Source organism: Erithacus rubecula (genome assembly GCF_903797595.1).
Source record: "Erithacus rubecula genome assembly, chromosome: 3".
Lineage (NCBI taxonomy): Eukaryota > Metazoa > Chordata > Aves > Passeriformes > Muscicapidae > Erithacus > Erithacus rubecula.
In genome coordinates, this window is record NC_136689.1 from 22,823,906 (window position 1) to 22,840,709 (window position 16,804).

The 16,804-nt window shown below is 39.6% G+C and overlaps 1 protein-coding gene across 1 annotated transcript in view; it reads left to right on the forward strand.

Moving 5' to 3' along the window:
* Positions 1-860: 860 nt before the first annotated feature.
* The window catches only part of VPS50 (VPS50 subunit of EARP/GARPII complex), a 77,703-nt gene continuing 61,759 nt past the window's right edge, over positions 861-16,804 (forward strand). The window contains exons 1-4 of the mRNA XM_079301030.1: positions 861-1,005; positions 3,266-3,334; positions 11,837-11,959; positions 12,560-12,631. Coding sequence (XP_079157156.1) covers positions 973-1,005; positions 3,266-3,334; positions 11,837-11,959; positions 12,560-12,631 — 297 coding nt within the window. The 5' untranslated portion in view covers positions 861-972. The remainder of the gene's footprint in view (positions 1,006-3,265; positions 3,335-11,836; positions 11,960-12,559; positions 12,632-16,804) is intronic.

Consider the following 16,804-nt stretch of genomic DNA (forward strand, 5'->3'; position numbering starts at 1 on the left):
AATTGCAGCCTGTCCCTAAGACCAGACTTCCTGACTTCTGCCATTCCTTATCCACCAGGACCAGATGGTTTTCTGTGGGACTTGACAAATGGCCTGGAGACTCACGCAGTCCAGCGATTCCGCGGACCACCACTGGCAGAATTATGACAATAAAAAAAACAACAATTATTGATGACTACAAGGAAACCATGCTATAAAAGGGAGCAGCAAACCAAAGCACGGTGGAACATGGAGTGGGCAGCGGTCCTTATGTATCCCCAGCGCGCTGCTTGCTCTGTCTGCGTGAAATAAAGCAATCTCAATTGTGCTGAATATCGAGACTTTTGTTCCTCATTTATAACAGTCAGGGTGTCGTTCCACAGACACCTGCTCTTGCCTGCCCTGCCCGACAGCGCGGCAGCTGGGCCTGAGCTCCAGCGGCACCAGGAAACCGCCGGGCGCCCAGAGGAAATCCCCTTTCCCACAGGACACCCGGGACACGGGATGTGCCGCTACCCTCACCACGGAACGCCGGCCGTGCTTAAACAAACACTAAAAATTAGCCATCTGCTGCGTTTTGACTTTTTTTTTTTTTTTTAGTTTTTTTTTTTTTTTTTTAAGTTGCTATCAATACAGCTAGAGTGACACAAGCCTGTTTAGGCGACGCTTATAAACAGGCCAGACGGGCTCTGTGCGTCTGAAATAACCCGGGCCAACCGGGAAATTCTCTGCTCTGCCCGTACGCGCTATCTTGTCTCCATGAACAGAGCCTGCTATTGTCTCCTGACCGAGCCGCTCCCACACTCCCCCGGCGAGCCCCACCCAGGGCCCGGCCCCGCCGCGCTGCCGGGATCTGTAGTGCGGCGGCCGCGCGGAACTACCGCTCCCAGCGAGCCGCGCGCGGGCGCGGTCAGGTGGCGCCCAACATGGCTGCGCCGTGCCCCGGCGCCCTGCGCGGCCGCTGAGCGCACTCGGGGCGGCGGCCGGGCCATCATGCAGAAGATCAAGTCGCTGATGACCCGCCAGGTGAGCGGCTCTTCTCGGGGGGCGGCGGGGTACAGCCGCGGCCGGCCGGGCCCGGCGCTCCGGAGAGCCGCCGGTGCGCGGACATCGCCCTCTGCCCTGCCCGGCGAGGGAAGCCTGGGGCGTGTGAGCTCTCGCTGCTCACGCATCCACCTTGTTTTTCTCCTTACCCCGAGAAATGGCAGCGTGCGCGGGTGCCAGCGCGTAGCTCCTGTCTCAACAGAGTAATCGCTGTGGAAGATGACAGGGCGGGCCTGTGACAGCTCGCTTTTTTGACATAAAATTTTGAGCGCTGGGCTGTGGTTCTGTAACATGGCTTTGTTTGGCAGCGAATGCTTTTGGTCCAAAGGGAGGCGAGGCTGAGGAGGTGCCAGGGACGTACCTGAGTGGGCACATAGTGAATGTGTGTGTGTCTGTCGGCTCACTGCCCTGTGCCGCCTGCACCGGTTCTCTCCAGGATTCTTAGATCTAAACCTACGTTTAGACCAATATTTCTAAGTTTGAGAGTTCCTTTTAAAGAATGCATCAGCAGAACATTCCAGTTACTCATATATATACGATACCCCTGAAAAGAAGCCTGTTTATTGGAGAACTTTAAAGAAATCACTTGTGTCGCCCACATCAGATATTCTAGATAGTTATAGAAAAGCATGGGGAAGTCAGAATTCCTAAAACTATACCCTCAGAGTTGTGATCCTTATTCAGGAGGCAGGGCTTAAAAATAAACACTTACACAAAAGTGGAGTTGCCCAAAATAATGTTCTGTTCCACTTCAGTAGAGGGGTTCATGATTAATTTTCAGCTTGACTAGGACGAGTGCTGGGAAGCCTGCCCAGTGTGGAGATGATGCTTTCTGCAAATGATACAACTTCGGCAATTTTCTGGCATTCAAAAGATTAGGTTCCATTTACCATTTGATAAGTGAACCCTTTTATTTCTTCTGGAGCTAAGTCAGTAGAACTGCATGTTTTTGAAAGGGCTTGGGGAAGGTTTAGTGTGAAGTATGAAAAACTGCAGCAGTTGCTTTGCTTACTTTGAATTGCTGATGCGTAGAGGTGAGTCACTTTTGATGGTGACAACTGCAGAGGAAGGATGTTTTGAAGTGATGTGCAGCAAATCTGAGAATCAAAACCAAAATGGAGAAGTTTTGCATCTGGGAAAGATGAAACAGTTGTAAAAGGCAGTAATTACCGCTGAAGTGATTTACAACACTTCATGAGTTTCAAAGAATAAATACAAACTTTCTTACCATAACCTAAGTACTTGCACGAGTCCTTTTCGAAATATAGTAACCAGGAACAGAAAGGGGCTTGGAAAAAATACTGTTAATCACAAGAGCAGGAAAGAGGTCTGCCTGATACCTGGAGTCTCAAGAGAAACTGAAGTCAGAACCATCTCTGCAAATTAAATGTATGGATTCATTTCTGCCTAAGGAGCTGGCAGAAAATATGCTAAGCAGCCTGTTGTGTGGTATTGCTGCATGAAATGGTGAGATGCTGTTTCAGGTTGTCAGGGGAAGTGTGGAGCCCCCTCCCTGGAAGTGTTCAGGGCCAGGTTGGATGGGGCCCTGGGCAACCTGATCTAGTGGAAGGTGTCCCTGCCCATGGAAGGGCTTGGAGCTACATGATCCTTAGATTCCTTCTAACGCAAGCCTTTCTATGAAAATGGAGACTATGTTTGATATTCAACAAACATACATATTCTTTATGTGGTTATGTGTGTTAAGGAGTAATAATTAATGTAAAGCAGCTGATGTGGATTATGCAACCTTTTCAGTTCAGTCACACATAAGGAAAGCCAGTCCTAGTAGTGGAATATGGTAAGTACTAAAATATGCCAACAAGCAGAAATAATCTTGCTATAAAGTAGGTGGCACCTAACTTGAATTCAGGTGTTTGATTCCATTAAATCATTAAGTTAGTGGAACAAAGTATGCTATGTTTTTTTTGGACACATGCTCATTCTAAAATTTAAGGGAACATCTGGACATTGACAGGAAGATATGAGTTTTATAAAGAAAATGTTAGTGAACTGAAAAGGAACATATTGCAGCATAAAACTGGAAATGCTTAGATGTTTGAGGAGCATAATTTCTGTATCAATGGTCTTGCTTAACTGTTTCTAGAATGAGGTCTTAGCCTTCCAGCTACATGTCAGAATATTTATTAAGAGACCTGTAGATATCTATTCAACATCAGGTAAGACTTGATTGCAAGATACATAAAGGAATCAAACTTAACAGATTATTAAAATTCTTTTAAAGGGTCTAAGAAGTCCTCAGGAGAGTGTTAATGACCTCAGTCCTATTGAAAGCTTTCGGATTCCTACAAAGGTATGATACAATATCCCTTTCCTCCCATTCCCTTTGTTTTTAGTTTTCATTTTATAGTTGTGACACTTAGTTGTCTTTTTTTTTCCCCTTAACACCAGGTTTGCTGTTGTTCTTTTTGCAGTTTTATTTCCTGCTGAAAATTTTTTAGAGTATTTTAATGAAATAGTTAAGAGCTGTAAGACAAACCAGTTCACCAACTCCAAATGAATTTGCATGAAAAATTTTTTCTTGGAACTTTTCTGGTGTCACTGGATGCTGTTCTTAATATTATTAAGGTTTCTTGCTGATGTGAACCAAAAAAACAAGGAAAAAGAAAAATGCCTTTTTTAGTTTTACTTTGGAAGGTAGATGTTGTGTGGATGGCCTGTATACTTCTAGTCTTAGCATTTAGTTTCTTCATGGTTTTGGTGCTGTAAGTATATTTTATGCTTTCATAGTTTTAATCTTCAGCATTTATAATTAGCTTCATGTTCTACTTTAAAAGTTATATCACATCTCCATGGCTTAGATTTCACAATTGCAGATTCCTGCCACTCCCTGAGCAACCAGTTTCAAACTGTCTCTTTGCTGACTTGGCTCTCCAGCTAAAAGTAGATGTAGGGTACCTTGGCTGGATTTCCATTCTGTAATGGTTTGATGTTATACCTCTGATTAGTCTAAACTGTGTAACAATAAGTGTTTTTATTTATCTCTTGAATCATGGAAGTCTCAGGCTGTTTTGATGACAGAATGGTTATGAGGCACTTTCATTGTCACGCTTCCACGTTCAATTGGTATCTGCAGACTGATTTAGGGCAAATATTACTGAAAACTTCAAAAGCTGCATTAAAGCTATACAGAAGTATGCAGAATGAAAGTGCTGCAGGGTTAGCATAAATTGGGGCCAGTATGAATTACTGGCACAAGCTATTGTTTAGCCAACCCTAGGTAGAAACACATGTTTTTTAGATGAGGGACTATCACACTAGTTTGAAGGTCAAATTGGAAATATGGAGGACAGGAAGAAGAATATGCTGACATTCCACCCCTGAGGGCAAAACCAGCAAAATTCTTTTGGGTCTTGATATTTGAAAGTTGTTTTGCTGACTGTTTGCTGACTGGCCAGCATGATGAAGTGATGACTGTACTCCTTAATTTTTATTTTTATGCAATGAAATTGTTAGTGTATTCACTCATGTTAACCAGTACTCCAATAAGTTCTGCAGCCATTTTGAAAAATTTCAATTTTTTGCCATATGAAGGCAAATCACCAGCAAACTTGCTTTACTTGTTGTTAATACAGACTCTTGCAGCCAACTCACTTGTATAGGGATCTATCTCAGTAGGAAGTGTATAATAGTTTAAGTCTGTGATAAAGTCTGTAGAAAAGCCAAATCTGAACTGCAAGGCTGGATATAATATGTTGCTCAGAGAAGCTGTGGATGCCCTATCCCTGGCAGTGTTCAAGGCCAGCTTGGATCTCTGAACAATCTGGTTTAGTGAAAGGTGTCTGTGACAGGAGAGTTGGAACTAGATGATCTTCAAGATCCCTTCCATCATTCTCTGATGGTTCTCTGATGATTTTTTGATGATTCTCTGATATCTAGAAGAGAAAGTAGTCTGTAGAAGGCCTAATGTCTTATTTTGACAGAGATACCTTGCTTCATTGACATACCCTGATTACCCAGGGAAATTAATTATTTTTGAACCATTCTGTTCTTGTTTCCCAAGCTGATAACAGTTTTGTTTAGCAGATTGTCACAAAAGGCTGAGGTAGGTACTTTGCATGCTTGAATTCAAGTGTGTTGCATTAATGGTGAGTTAAGTTTGAATTAGGTTATGTTTATTTTGATGATAATCAGCTCATATGCAATATATGAATATTATTTTACTTTGTAGCTTATCATAGTAAATAACACTGAGATTTTTTCAAATATTTTTCCTATGGATGCAGGAATGTGGATCTCTATTTCCCCACCTCTAGCTGAGTGCTTTTCAGGAGTGCATTAAGTAGTAGTGTGGCTAAGATGTGTTCTATGGATAAGCTTTGTTGTTCTCTCCATCAGGAGAGCTGTTTTCAAAGTATAATGTTTATTTTGGTAGAGTGAGAGCTTTTTAATAAGTGCTCTCTATACATACTGGACAAGGAAAGATCAAAAGGAGGTTCTGGGCATTTTGTCTGAAAGACAGGGAATACCACAGACTTCTCTGTAGTACTGCCTTCCCTAGCTGGGGAAGGGGGAACAGGGAGGAAAAGCAAAGTAAGTTTATAGATATAGTTATACATTGTATTTTATGATATTATAGACATTAATTATTATATAAATACATAGAGATATTAGATTGTTATATGAAATATATATAGTTGCATTATATATGTATATTGTTATGTGAAATATATGCTGTTACATTAGAGTAAATGTAGTATAATATATTCTAATGCATACATTAGATTAGTTACTAGATAAAGGTTCTTTACCCAAAGGTGGTTGAGCACTGGAACAGTTCTCCAGAGAAGTGATCACCGCAGCAACCTGACAGAGTTCAAGAAGCATTTGGAAAGTGTTCTCAGGCATATGGTGGCACTTTTGGGGATGGTCCTGTGCAGGGCCAGGAGTTGGACTTCAGTCCTTGTGGGTCCCTTCAAACTCCGTATTCTGTGATGATATGACAAATATAATCTCTAAATATATCTATATTTATAGATTGTGTTTTCGAGTGTGTATGCAGATACATTTAAAATGCTTTAATACTTCTTTTACTTCACAGTGTTGCAGTGCTGTGGCATACATGTAAATTGAATCTGTTGAGCACAGCCCTCATCCTGGATTAGCTTTTAGCACAGGTGTTACCCGTGTTCTGAATGGAGGGATATAAATCAGCAGCATATTCATTGGTATGTTTTTGGCTCATGACAGAAAGGGAGGCTGTGTCCAAATGAGTATAGCACAGACTTGGCCCCCTGGTAATCCCTGGATAGAAGTGCATAGGCTGTTGCTGAACTTCAGCTTTTAACTAGATTAGAAACTGTTCAGAATTATTTTTTTATCGGAGTAATATCAGTTAACTTTTTTCAATGTCTTCACTTCCCAGTCTTTTAGGTCATAGTGACTGGAATGCAGAAGGTTTTTGTTCTACTCCTTGCCAGTAATGCTTCATTCAACAGAACAATATTGGTTTTCCTGCTACAGGCAACATAGCATACAAGGAGTGGGAGTGTGATGCACTGGGAAATAGCTGGGTAGGCATCTAAAACTTGCTTAACTGCATTTCAGATGAGTCTGCAATGAGATGACTCTTCTGAAATACATATCAAGGAATTGCCACAGGCTTCTAGACTGTAAACTCCTATTTCCATAGAACATAGAAAAAAATGATGAGAGATGTGTGTGGATGTGAGCACTGTGTTTTATTTAGCAATGGCTTCTTCGAGTATGCAGAGCTGTCAGACTCCTTTTTCCTTTTTTCTATTCCTTCCCAGATGCTGTCTTTCACTGATCTATTTAGGTAGCATAATGAGAGAGGCCTGCTGCTGAAGGTTGCAGTAATGGTAACCTGACAGGATAAATTAGTTTTCTATGGAAGTATGATCCCAAAGTACTGACAGAAGAAAAATAGTGCAATTTGCACCACGAGTGACATGAGTTTTAGGTAGGAGATTAAGCCTCTTGCTGAATAAAACTTTGGAAAAAATAAGTAGCCTGTGAAAAAGTACCTTGGCAGGCTGTGTTGGCCCATTGTTGACTGGAGAGTTCCTACTGCTGAACGTGTATGTTAACCTGGACAGGTGAATATTGTGTGGTCCACCTTGCCAGTATGCTGCTCTTCCTGACCTCCTATGTATCTAATTGATTCAGTTTAGCAGTGGTAAAGTTCTCTGCAAGGGTATCACCATGAGATTCCTGCTGTCACAATTTTTGACATGTTTTTCTGTTCAGAATAGCAGTTGGAATTGCTGAATTCCATAAAATGCAAAACATTAAATGTGTTTTGTGCTTTTTCTTTTTAAGGTAGATAATTATATGGCAATAGCTAGGTAGGTTTTGAGGTGGAAAAATACTTTGAGGGATTTAATGCAGCTACTCTCTTTTCTTCTGCTAAGTGTATGAGTACCAAACCTACAGTGCTAAACCAGCCCTTTGCCAAGACCCCTGAAACTATGGGCTTATTTCTATATAGTGAAATTGTTTTTGTGTATCTCACTGAAAGGATGAGGAAAATGGAATATCAGCAAATAAACTTTAGGTGGGGGTGGTTGCCTCCTTTAGTGGTGAGTGAATAAATTGGCCTTCACTATTTTGGTTTCTTCAAAATGCTGGAGTGTGATGTACTGAAAGCTGCATGTCATCATGGCAGAAAGTCTGGTGTCAGATAATGTAATTTATGCAGGAGCTAAAGTTTCTCCTAGAGAGCTGCTCTAATGAGACTGCTTTTCTAGAAAACATGAACAAGGTAAAGAAAAAGCTTGTCATTTAATAAATATTTTCTTGGGTAGTATTTTGGCAAGAAACAGTCAGATGAGTGATCTTTCTGAGACAGGATAAAATGGTTTCTTAGCAGTTTTCCTAGGCACTCCAACATTAAATCCAGAATATATTCATAATGGCTTTCTTAATGCATCTTGAGCAGATGTAAATCAGCACTGACCTGTGGCATTGAGGTATTTTTTCACTTACATGACAAGATATCAGTAGTCCAGAATTACAAGGTATCCTAAGCATTTCTTCTTTGGTTAGTTTTTCATCTTTTTTCATCTTTTTTTTCTTCCTTTTGTTAGGAAACAGCCATGCAGGAACTTATAGACAAATATCAGATAATAAATTCAGTTATGCAATTTGCAATAGTTCAGTAAACCCTGTTGCCTGTCTTGGATAATTTTTAATTTTAGTTTCACGTAGGTAAAACTCAATGTACTGTAAGATGTGAAACTGATTTACATCTGTGGGGTGTACATTATAAAGCTCCCATTACAGATATATAATGATGTAACTATATTATTTCCTTGTTTCTCTTGGTTTGTTGGTGCAGTACATGTTGGGTGTGGATTGGTGCATTCACCTGTGCTGGTGGCAGTGACTGTATCTGGTGTTCCAGATGGAGATTGGAGGCTCCTGGGGCCTCACAGGGTGGAAGAAGGTGGCTGCTCATGGGCTTTTCTCCAGTTCCTTTCTACCTCCTTGATGGTTTACTCACTGTCTTGGATTGAAAGATAGATGTCTGCTGAGGAAGGGAGGAGCCTCCTTTCAAATGGCAGATGTAAACCCCCTCCCTCTGAATTATAATAATTTTGAAATTAAGGGGGTCTCAGGCAAAGATATGGGAATAGGAATAACAATTCTGTAGCAGGAGTGTGGGGGCTTTGCACCACCTAATTACTGGTTTGTCTCAGTCTCGTCTGTTTTCCTCCAGATCCAGGATTAACAAAAACATGATTGAAATGGTTTTTCTCGTGTTTGGGATTGGGTGTTTTTAATATCTTATCAGAAAGTACAGAGTGTACAACAGCACTTCCAGCTACCTGCTAGAAGTGAGGAAAAATGGCCTGAGATGCAGCTGCTAAAAGGTCTTTTAAAGCCAAATAGTCCAATAGAGAATTAACCTATATTATTTATACTTTTGACCCAGTGACTAGATTCCCATGACCCTTAGAGTGACATTGACTGACCAACCAGAAACTACTACCTGAAATCCATGAAGAAGGAAGAGGAAGAAAGATGAACAACGAAAGAGACACCACCCAAAGTCCTCCATCTTGTCCCATACCTATTGCTATACTATAAAAACTCGTGATTTTCACTTCATCACTCATATTTAAAAGCTGTCTTTAAGGCCTCATGTCAAAAGCAGTGTTCTCCAGGGGGTCTGTGCCAGAAAGCACAGCAAGCTCAAAAATCCCAGGCTTCTGGTATCCAACACAGTTCTTTACTAGGAAAATTAAAATAAAACTACAGTAGCAAAAAACAACAAAACACTGACAGAGTCAGAATACAACCTGACACCCCGTCAGTCAGGGTGTTGGTAACAGTCCAATTAAATAGTGGCTGCAGTCCTCCTGGAGTGACAGATGTGGTTCTCTTGAAGCTGGTCTTGTAGAAGGATGCAGTCTTTCTCTGAAGGTCCAGTGATCATGTAGAAGGGTCTGGTTTCCCTCTGGAATCCAGTGGAAAAAGGCCGCTCTGATGTTCCAAATCTCAGATTTTTTCTAGGTAGGAAATGCTTGTCTCCTTCCCCTGGGTGAAGCATCTCACAATGGGATGATTCATTTTATCAGTCATGCAGTGGGACTCAATGGCCCATTAACAGAAGATATCTCCCTGGAGGAAGGGTGGCTTGTGGAAAAGATAAAGAACACTCCCCCACCTGGTTTTAACAGATGGCTCATTAGCAGAAGGTATCTCCCACAGAGATAAGGATGACTGCCCCACCTGGTCTCAACAGATGGTGATAGAATACACACCCCCAGTCCCATCCTGCATTGCAACCCAAGACACTCCTGTTCCCTGCTGCTCCATCATGGTTCAGAGCCTCCCAGCCTGGCCTGCTCCTTATCACCCCTGGCAGAAGTGCCTGGAGCCTTCCTTCAGCCTCCCTTGTGGCTGCTCATGTGTGAGGTTAGACCTCCAGTGCTCTAGGGCACCAACTTCGTCGGGTTATTTTCTTAAATGAGCAAAGCAGCTAATAGTTGTTATAGAGCTGTTTATTGCAAAGGCACATCAGTCTCAAAAAGCACAGAGTCACAGACATTAAAGTCCGTGCTAAGTTTTGGTATAGAGTCCCAAATACAAGCAGAACTGCTCCAGTCACACAACCTATCTTGTTCCATCTGAAAAATGTAAGCAATATTCTTACTATAGCTCTATTATGTCTAAAACTACGTTCCTGGAGCCTCCACTGAAAACACGAGTATGTTTTTCAACCTTCACTAGGACTTGCACTGCTACTCTGGTATTTGAGCCTTTCACTCACTAAAAGCACTAGAGCTCCTACTAAAACTTACTTGCTGACTCATTTACTTATCCTGAAACTTAAACTTACACCTCTGCCTTGTGTGTGAGTGGCTTAATATACTTCAGTCCATCCAAAGGCTTTAATTCAATCCCTGCACTCCGATTTCTCCGTTAGGAATTCAGAGGGATCCCCAACTCACTGACTCCAGCACTCAGGGATGCAAGATACACTTGAAACCCATTTTTCTCTGTATCAGAGTTGTTGCTTTTTCCTTCCCCACTCCCCACCTTTTACTTCTTTTACTTTTTCCCCTCTTTTTTCCTTGTGAGAAGTATTTCAGAGGAGCAGTGGCTCCTCTGGTGCTCTTCAAAACTGCCCACTTGTGACCCCTTTGCTGCCTCTTACTGCGTAGAGAAACAGCACCTGGCTGTGTATTGTAAGGGTCACTTTGCCTTGGAACACATTGACCTTATCTCAGCTGTCGTGCAAAATAAGCAAATTAGTGGTTGTTCAGTCATTTAATCTAAAATTGGATGCCACTAGCTGGTGAAATAAACCTTTTGAGCTCTTTGTGATGAAAATAGCAGCACCTTGCCCCACTGGAACAACTCAGCACTGCTGGGAGGCTCAGGGTCATTATGGGACTCCTCAGTCTGCTGGATTGCTTCACCAGAGTTTAATTTCATTATCAAGCAATTTGATCCATTTCATCTTTATTTTTGATAAAAGAATATTCTAACACTTCTCCCTTTTGAGTCTCTGATATTTTTCATTCTTTTTGGAGAATCCAAATCCAGGAGAGGACCAGTATTAGTTGCAATGTTCAGCGCAGCAGAGGAAGAGGAGGTTCAAGCTGAGTCCTTGGTTTGCTTCAACCACTAGAAGCATCTGGATTGTTGGGGAGCCCTTCCAGAGGAGATCATGACAGCAAGGAGGGAGCTGCTTATCTCCAGAATATTAGCTTCCAGAAAGCTGACAGCACTTCACTACTTACACCACTGTGTTAAAATCTGAGAGCTGTTAATCTTGTGCAAAGAAGGCAGATATGTTCTGGTTTTACCTGTAGAAATCAAGTGTTTAATGCTATGAATTTTATTTCAGTGAATATGTGGGCTGAACTGAAAAGTTATGCATTCGTAGTGACACTATCTACTTGTCATTTAGAAAGAGAGTTCTTCTGTTTTAAAAAAATCAGGTTTTATTTGTTTTGTTCTGTGCTGTTTTTTTCTCTTTCTGGAGAAATATTCTGCCAGTTTATTTTTAGTTTATTATGAATATTTCTAAAGTTTTGGAGCAAAAAACAGGACTTAATGTGCACTTGGTACCATAAGTGTATTGATGAAGAGGTGTTTAAGTGGGCTGCAATGTTGAAGTCTACACTATGTTTTTTGAAATGTTTTAAATGTGTTGCTCTCCCTAATAGAAAGTACAAGCCACAGTGTACTGATCTTTCTGTATTTTGCTGTTGCTTCTTTTGCTAATGTTGGAAGTAGCTTTTGAAAGATGTTTTGTTAAAATGCTGTTCTTCCTAGGATGTGTTACTAAATTATGGAAATTATTTTTTGTTTTGTGCAGGAGGAACTCAGAGAACTACATGAAGAACCAATTGATCCTCAGGCACAACAGGAAATAATTAACAGCATTGAAGAAGTTTATTTTTCCAATGACTCCTTTGATATTGTGAAGTATGAGTTGGAGGTAATCTGTCATCCTGAAAGAAAAAAATGGTAGCATAACAAAAAATGAAAACCAAAAGTATGCTTGTTTCAATGAGCTATTTTTTGTTTCTTAGATCTTTCTTTATACAACACTCTACTCCCCTATGTCATCTTGCAGTTGTGTGGAGCTTCTAGCATAGAGTATTGGTGCATATATTTAGAATATAGTCTTTTCTTTTAATGTGGTAGAATGTGCTAAAGGCATTTCATAATTTAAACTGTAGTGAAAAAGTCAAGGTAGCTGAGGAAACAAATCTGTTCTATATTTTGTGTATTTTTTAAACAAACTGACTGATACAATAATTTCTGTGATTGGATGGTTGTGTGTATACATATATGATGTAAAATAAGGTAACTTTGAGGTAATTATAATATTATATGAAGCAATTATGATCCTGTGTAGTATATCAACACTAATTGATTTCAGTATCCATCTTTTGAAAAAATTGATTAATTCTGCAGATTAGATTACAGAAACCATAAGAATGTTTCTTTAATAAAACTGATTGCCTAGCTAATACTGTGTATGAGTTAACAATCTTTAATTTCTCATTCATTTCAATTTATTATTTAAATGCAGAGGCTTCCTCCAGTACTTAGTCTTCAAGAACTGGAAGAGTACAGAGACAAACTAAAACAACAGCAAGCTGCTGTAAGTAAAGTTTTTCCTCTGTACCCTTACACAATTTGTTGTCTTGTCTGCAAGTCTAGCAAGAAGTGTAACTGCAAAAGATTTAATTTCTTAATATAGATACTTAGATACTAAGTATTTTTTTAATATCATGTTGTGTACCTTTATAGTGGAAAATCATCACTAAATCATAATCATATTAAATCACAAAAGTGAATCTTAGTGTTAAATATTGTAACATAAAGCAAATGTGCTAACTGTTTTTTTAGAAACTTGGCTTTTTAAGTATTTATCTTGTAATGTTCAACACAGTGCTGAATAGTGGAGCAGTATCTCTTTAAGGGATTTCTGGCAATGTAAGACATAAAATGTTTTAAAAACTCTTCTTGAAGATGCTATTTTCTCTTACTTTTCATTTGCCAATATGTTATTTGTTCACAAGGGTTTTAGTGGACTCTGATACAGAGTTATTCTATAATAAACCGGATGAAATGTAATGAATGGTAACTTTGGGGAATGAGGAGAAATTGGAGTTGCAGCATTTGAAAGGTGCTTGTTATGTTGTAGACTTTAAAATTTTCTGTTACTCTTGAGGTGAATAACATGGTGCAGGAAACAAATCTATTAACTGTGGCATTTGGAGAGTATCTGCAAGTAAAATAGAAGTAATAATCCTAAATAATTTCTTTAAATAAATTAAATATATTGGAGAATCTTACATATTTATCAGTACATAAAGCAAGTGCCTTTTGCCTTAGACTGCTTTCTCCATAATATACCTGTGAAATTTTGTGAAAGATTAGTGAGAAGTTGAGGAAATGAATATTTCATGTTTCTCACCAAGATTTGTAAGGAAGGAAGTTGGAAGTGGGTGAGAGGTAGTAATTTTTTGTGTGTGTTTGTATGGTGTTGGTTATTTTTAAATTTTAAGAGGACAGCTGGTGGTGACCTTATTTTGCAAGGAAATGTTCTCAAGACTGAGACAACTTCACTAAGATATACTGCATAGTCCTCATATGTGGTATCAATGTCTTGGCCATTTTTTGCTTGCAGGATGGGAACTGGCTGCTGCTGGGGGAGTAGTTTCAGGGCATGGCTGCTGCTGAAACATTTGAACTATAAAGTGCATGCAGCTAATGAATAATAAGGGAGAGATCTAAGCACAAGGCTTCCAGTAAATATGGCCAGATGTGTCTTTCTTTTAGAATACAAACAGGTAAAAAACTCAAAGCCAAAACTTTTGACAAGAAACATGTGCCCAATTTTTCCCTCACCACCCTCCAGTCAGGATTGGTCCTTGCTTGTTTTTTTCTTAGACTTGTGAAAATATGTTTCTGGTATAGGGAGGAATAATTTCCTCCTTGGACATTTTCCAAAGTCGTAAAATTTCTTATATGCTGTATTTCATGTCCTTATGTTATATTTTCAGGCAGAATGTGGGAGAGTGTTGTATGTTTTGTTCTGGTGTCTCAGTTATCCATTTATCTTGTGATGGGTCATTTAGAGAACTGTCTGCCTTGAAGGAGATTAGTGTCTTTCATCGAAGACAAAACTGCAGAATGTTGTAAGTTTTTAGTTCAGTCCTAAAAATAATTTAATGGTGAATAGATTATTAAATAGAGGGTTCAAGAAGCCTGTTGGCATATCACATAGTACTTCTGCTTTTGCAAAGAACTAAATACTGCCTTTTTCACTTCAATATCTATGCCTATAGCTGGCAGAGGAATTTGCAATAGTAGTTTGGAGATAACAGCTACTTCTAAATTTTTCTAATGTAAAGCATTTTTATGAGTGTGAATTACAGGTACTAGAGCTCTGATCATCCATTTCTCAATGACTATTACTATCTAATTTTGCACAGCTGATCTTGGTCATCCTGTTGTTTTTCAGGCTCACTATAGAGTTATTTTCTGTAGTTTGCTCTTTAGTTTTCCTTTCCACTGGAAGGATCCCAACTTGTTCAAACATTTTTTAATGTATGTATGATAGCAACTTTAATTTGTAATTGTCTTGATGCAGACAATTTGGATTAGAAAGACTTTTTACTTGTATGTCTGCTAGACTTCATTTTAATTAGTAATCTAATATCCTTAGCTATGTTGTTTTTTCTTCAGGAGATGAAATATTTTTTACTGATGTGATTAGGAAACAGAAAATTGTTTGTCCCTTCAGCAAATGTTGTTGGCAGGCATTGATAACCATGGTCACGTTCAGTGCTAGCAGTTGCAATTCAGGATTCCAAGACTTAGCACAGTATAATTGTATGGAAAATGCCAAAAGGGTGTGGCAGTTTGGAAGTAAATGAAGTAACTGGAGATAATATTGCTCATCTGAAAAAATATCTGAGAGAATAGCTTGGAACCTCAGAAAGAAAAGTAGTATCACTAAGTTGTGGGAAACAAAAAAAGCTACCTGTGGCAGGTGCTTGTCAGTGTTGAGGTTGTTATTAGTCAAGGGTCACCAAGGACTTGCAAAACACGAAGAGTGTAAAAACTGTAAAGAAATGTATCTTTTATTCATGTGTACTGCTTGAACATTGCTTAACACTGGAGAATAAAACTGCTAGGTTTCTACTACAGCATTGAATAACTAGCAGGTATATCCATGTCCTAAAGTTTTTTACAGGCACAGGATAGAATTAAGTATATGTTGAAAAAAGATGAAAATTTCACAGTTCATAGACTGTGGAGTGAAGCAAATTTCTTAAGAGTCCCAGGGTTCTGTAGGCTTGTGTAGCATTTGGCTTGATAATGTGCTATCCTGACCCCACCTCCCTCTGGTTCTTTTGCTGTCCTGCAGAGGAAAGCTTTATTAGTTATAGAACAGCTAAAAGGTTAAGAACAACTGAAAAGTTTTAAAATTGCTTTGTGGTTCTGGCCTGCTTTTGATATGGAAGGAGGAAAGCATAGCTAGGTCCACATTGCCCCTGATGGCATTGGAATACTTCAAACACCCTTTATTTGCAAGTGCTGTTCCAGAGGATGGGAATTGAGCTGATGGAGCCAATATAAGTTTGTTACAGTAATGTATTTGAAGAGCTCAACTTAGTGCTCTGTTTGCCTAAGTAGTCAAGTTTACAAAAACCTCTTTGTTTCTCTTTTCCAATAGTGCATTGTGGGCTGGCTGTCATAGCCAGTTTTATTTCCATTTCTGGGAGTATTGTTCCCCCAAAAGAATATAGAGCAATACCAGTAATTTCTTTTTCATATTTCAAATTATTTCTTATGTGTTTTTAGTCCCTGTTGAAAAACAATACACTATTCTCAAGCTGGCATTTATGAGACTGTTACTGTTGGATTTCTTTCTAAGCTTTTCTGTTTGTGGACAAGAGATTGATTAAGGTAGTAATGCCCAGTTTTTAAATTCAATACAGACAGCAGCTCTCAGGAGCATTCTGCTTAGAATTATACTTAGAGCAGTGGAGAAAATATTAAAATATACATATTCTGTGTTCTAAAGAAAGGGTATAATGTGTAGAGGGTGCATATTCACTATGACATGGTTTTAATTCAATGCAATATCAATCTCAAAGGTAAGTGTCCTTGTGTTAAATGTATTGTGGTTTAACTCTAGATGGCAATCAAGTGTCACACATCCTACCACCAGAGGGGTAAGGGGGAGAATGGGAGGAGTAAAAGTGAAAAACCTCATGGGTTGAGATAAAGGTAGATATTGTAGAAGAAATAGCTAAAAAATAGGTAAAACAAAAGCAATTGAGGCAAAACAAGGAATTAGTTCACTGCTTTTCATGGGCAGGCAGCTGTTCAGCCTTCTCCAGGAGAGCAGGGCTCTATCACCTATAGCAGTTATTTGTGAATACAAATAACTCTGAGCATCCTTCTCTTCCTTCTCCCCACAGCTGTATATGCTGATCATGACACCATATGTTTAGGATATCCCATGGGTCAGTTGGGATCAGGTGTCTCAGCCATGTACCCTCTCAAAGGTTTGTGCACCCCCAGCCCACTTGCTGGTGAGGTAGTTCAAGGAGTAAAAAAGGCCTTGATTCTCTGCAGGCACTGCTCAACTGAAACATCTCTTTTTGTGTTACCAAAACTGGTTTCAGCCCAAGTTCAAAACAGCCCCATACCAGGAACTTGAAAATAATTATTGAAAATAAAGTTGAATACCCCAGCCCAAGCCAGCACACCGTGCTATATGGTTGACTTAAATTTGTACTCTAGCAATAGCATG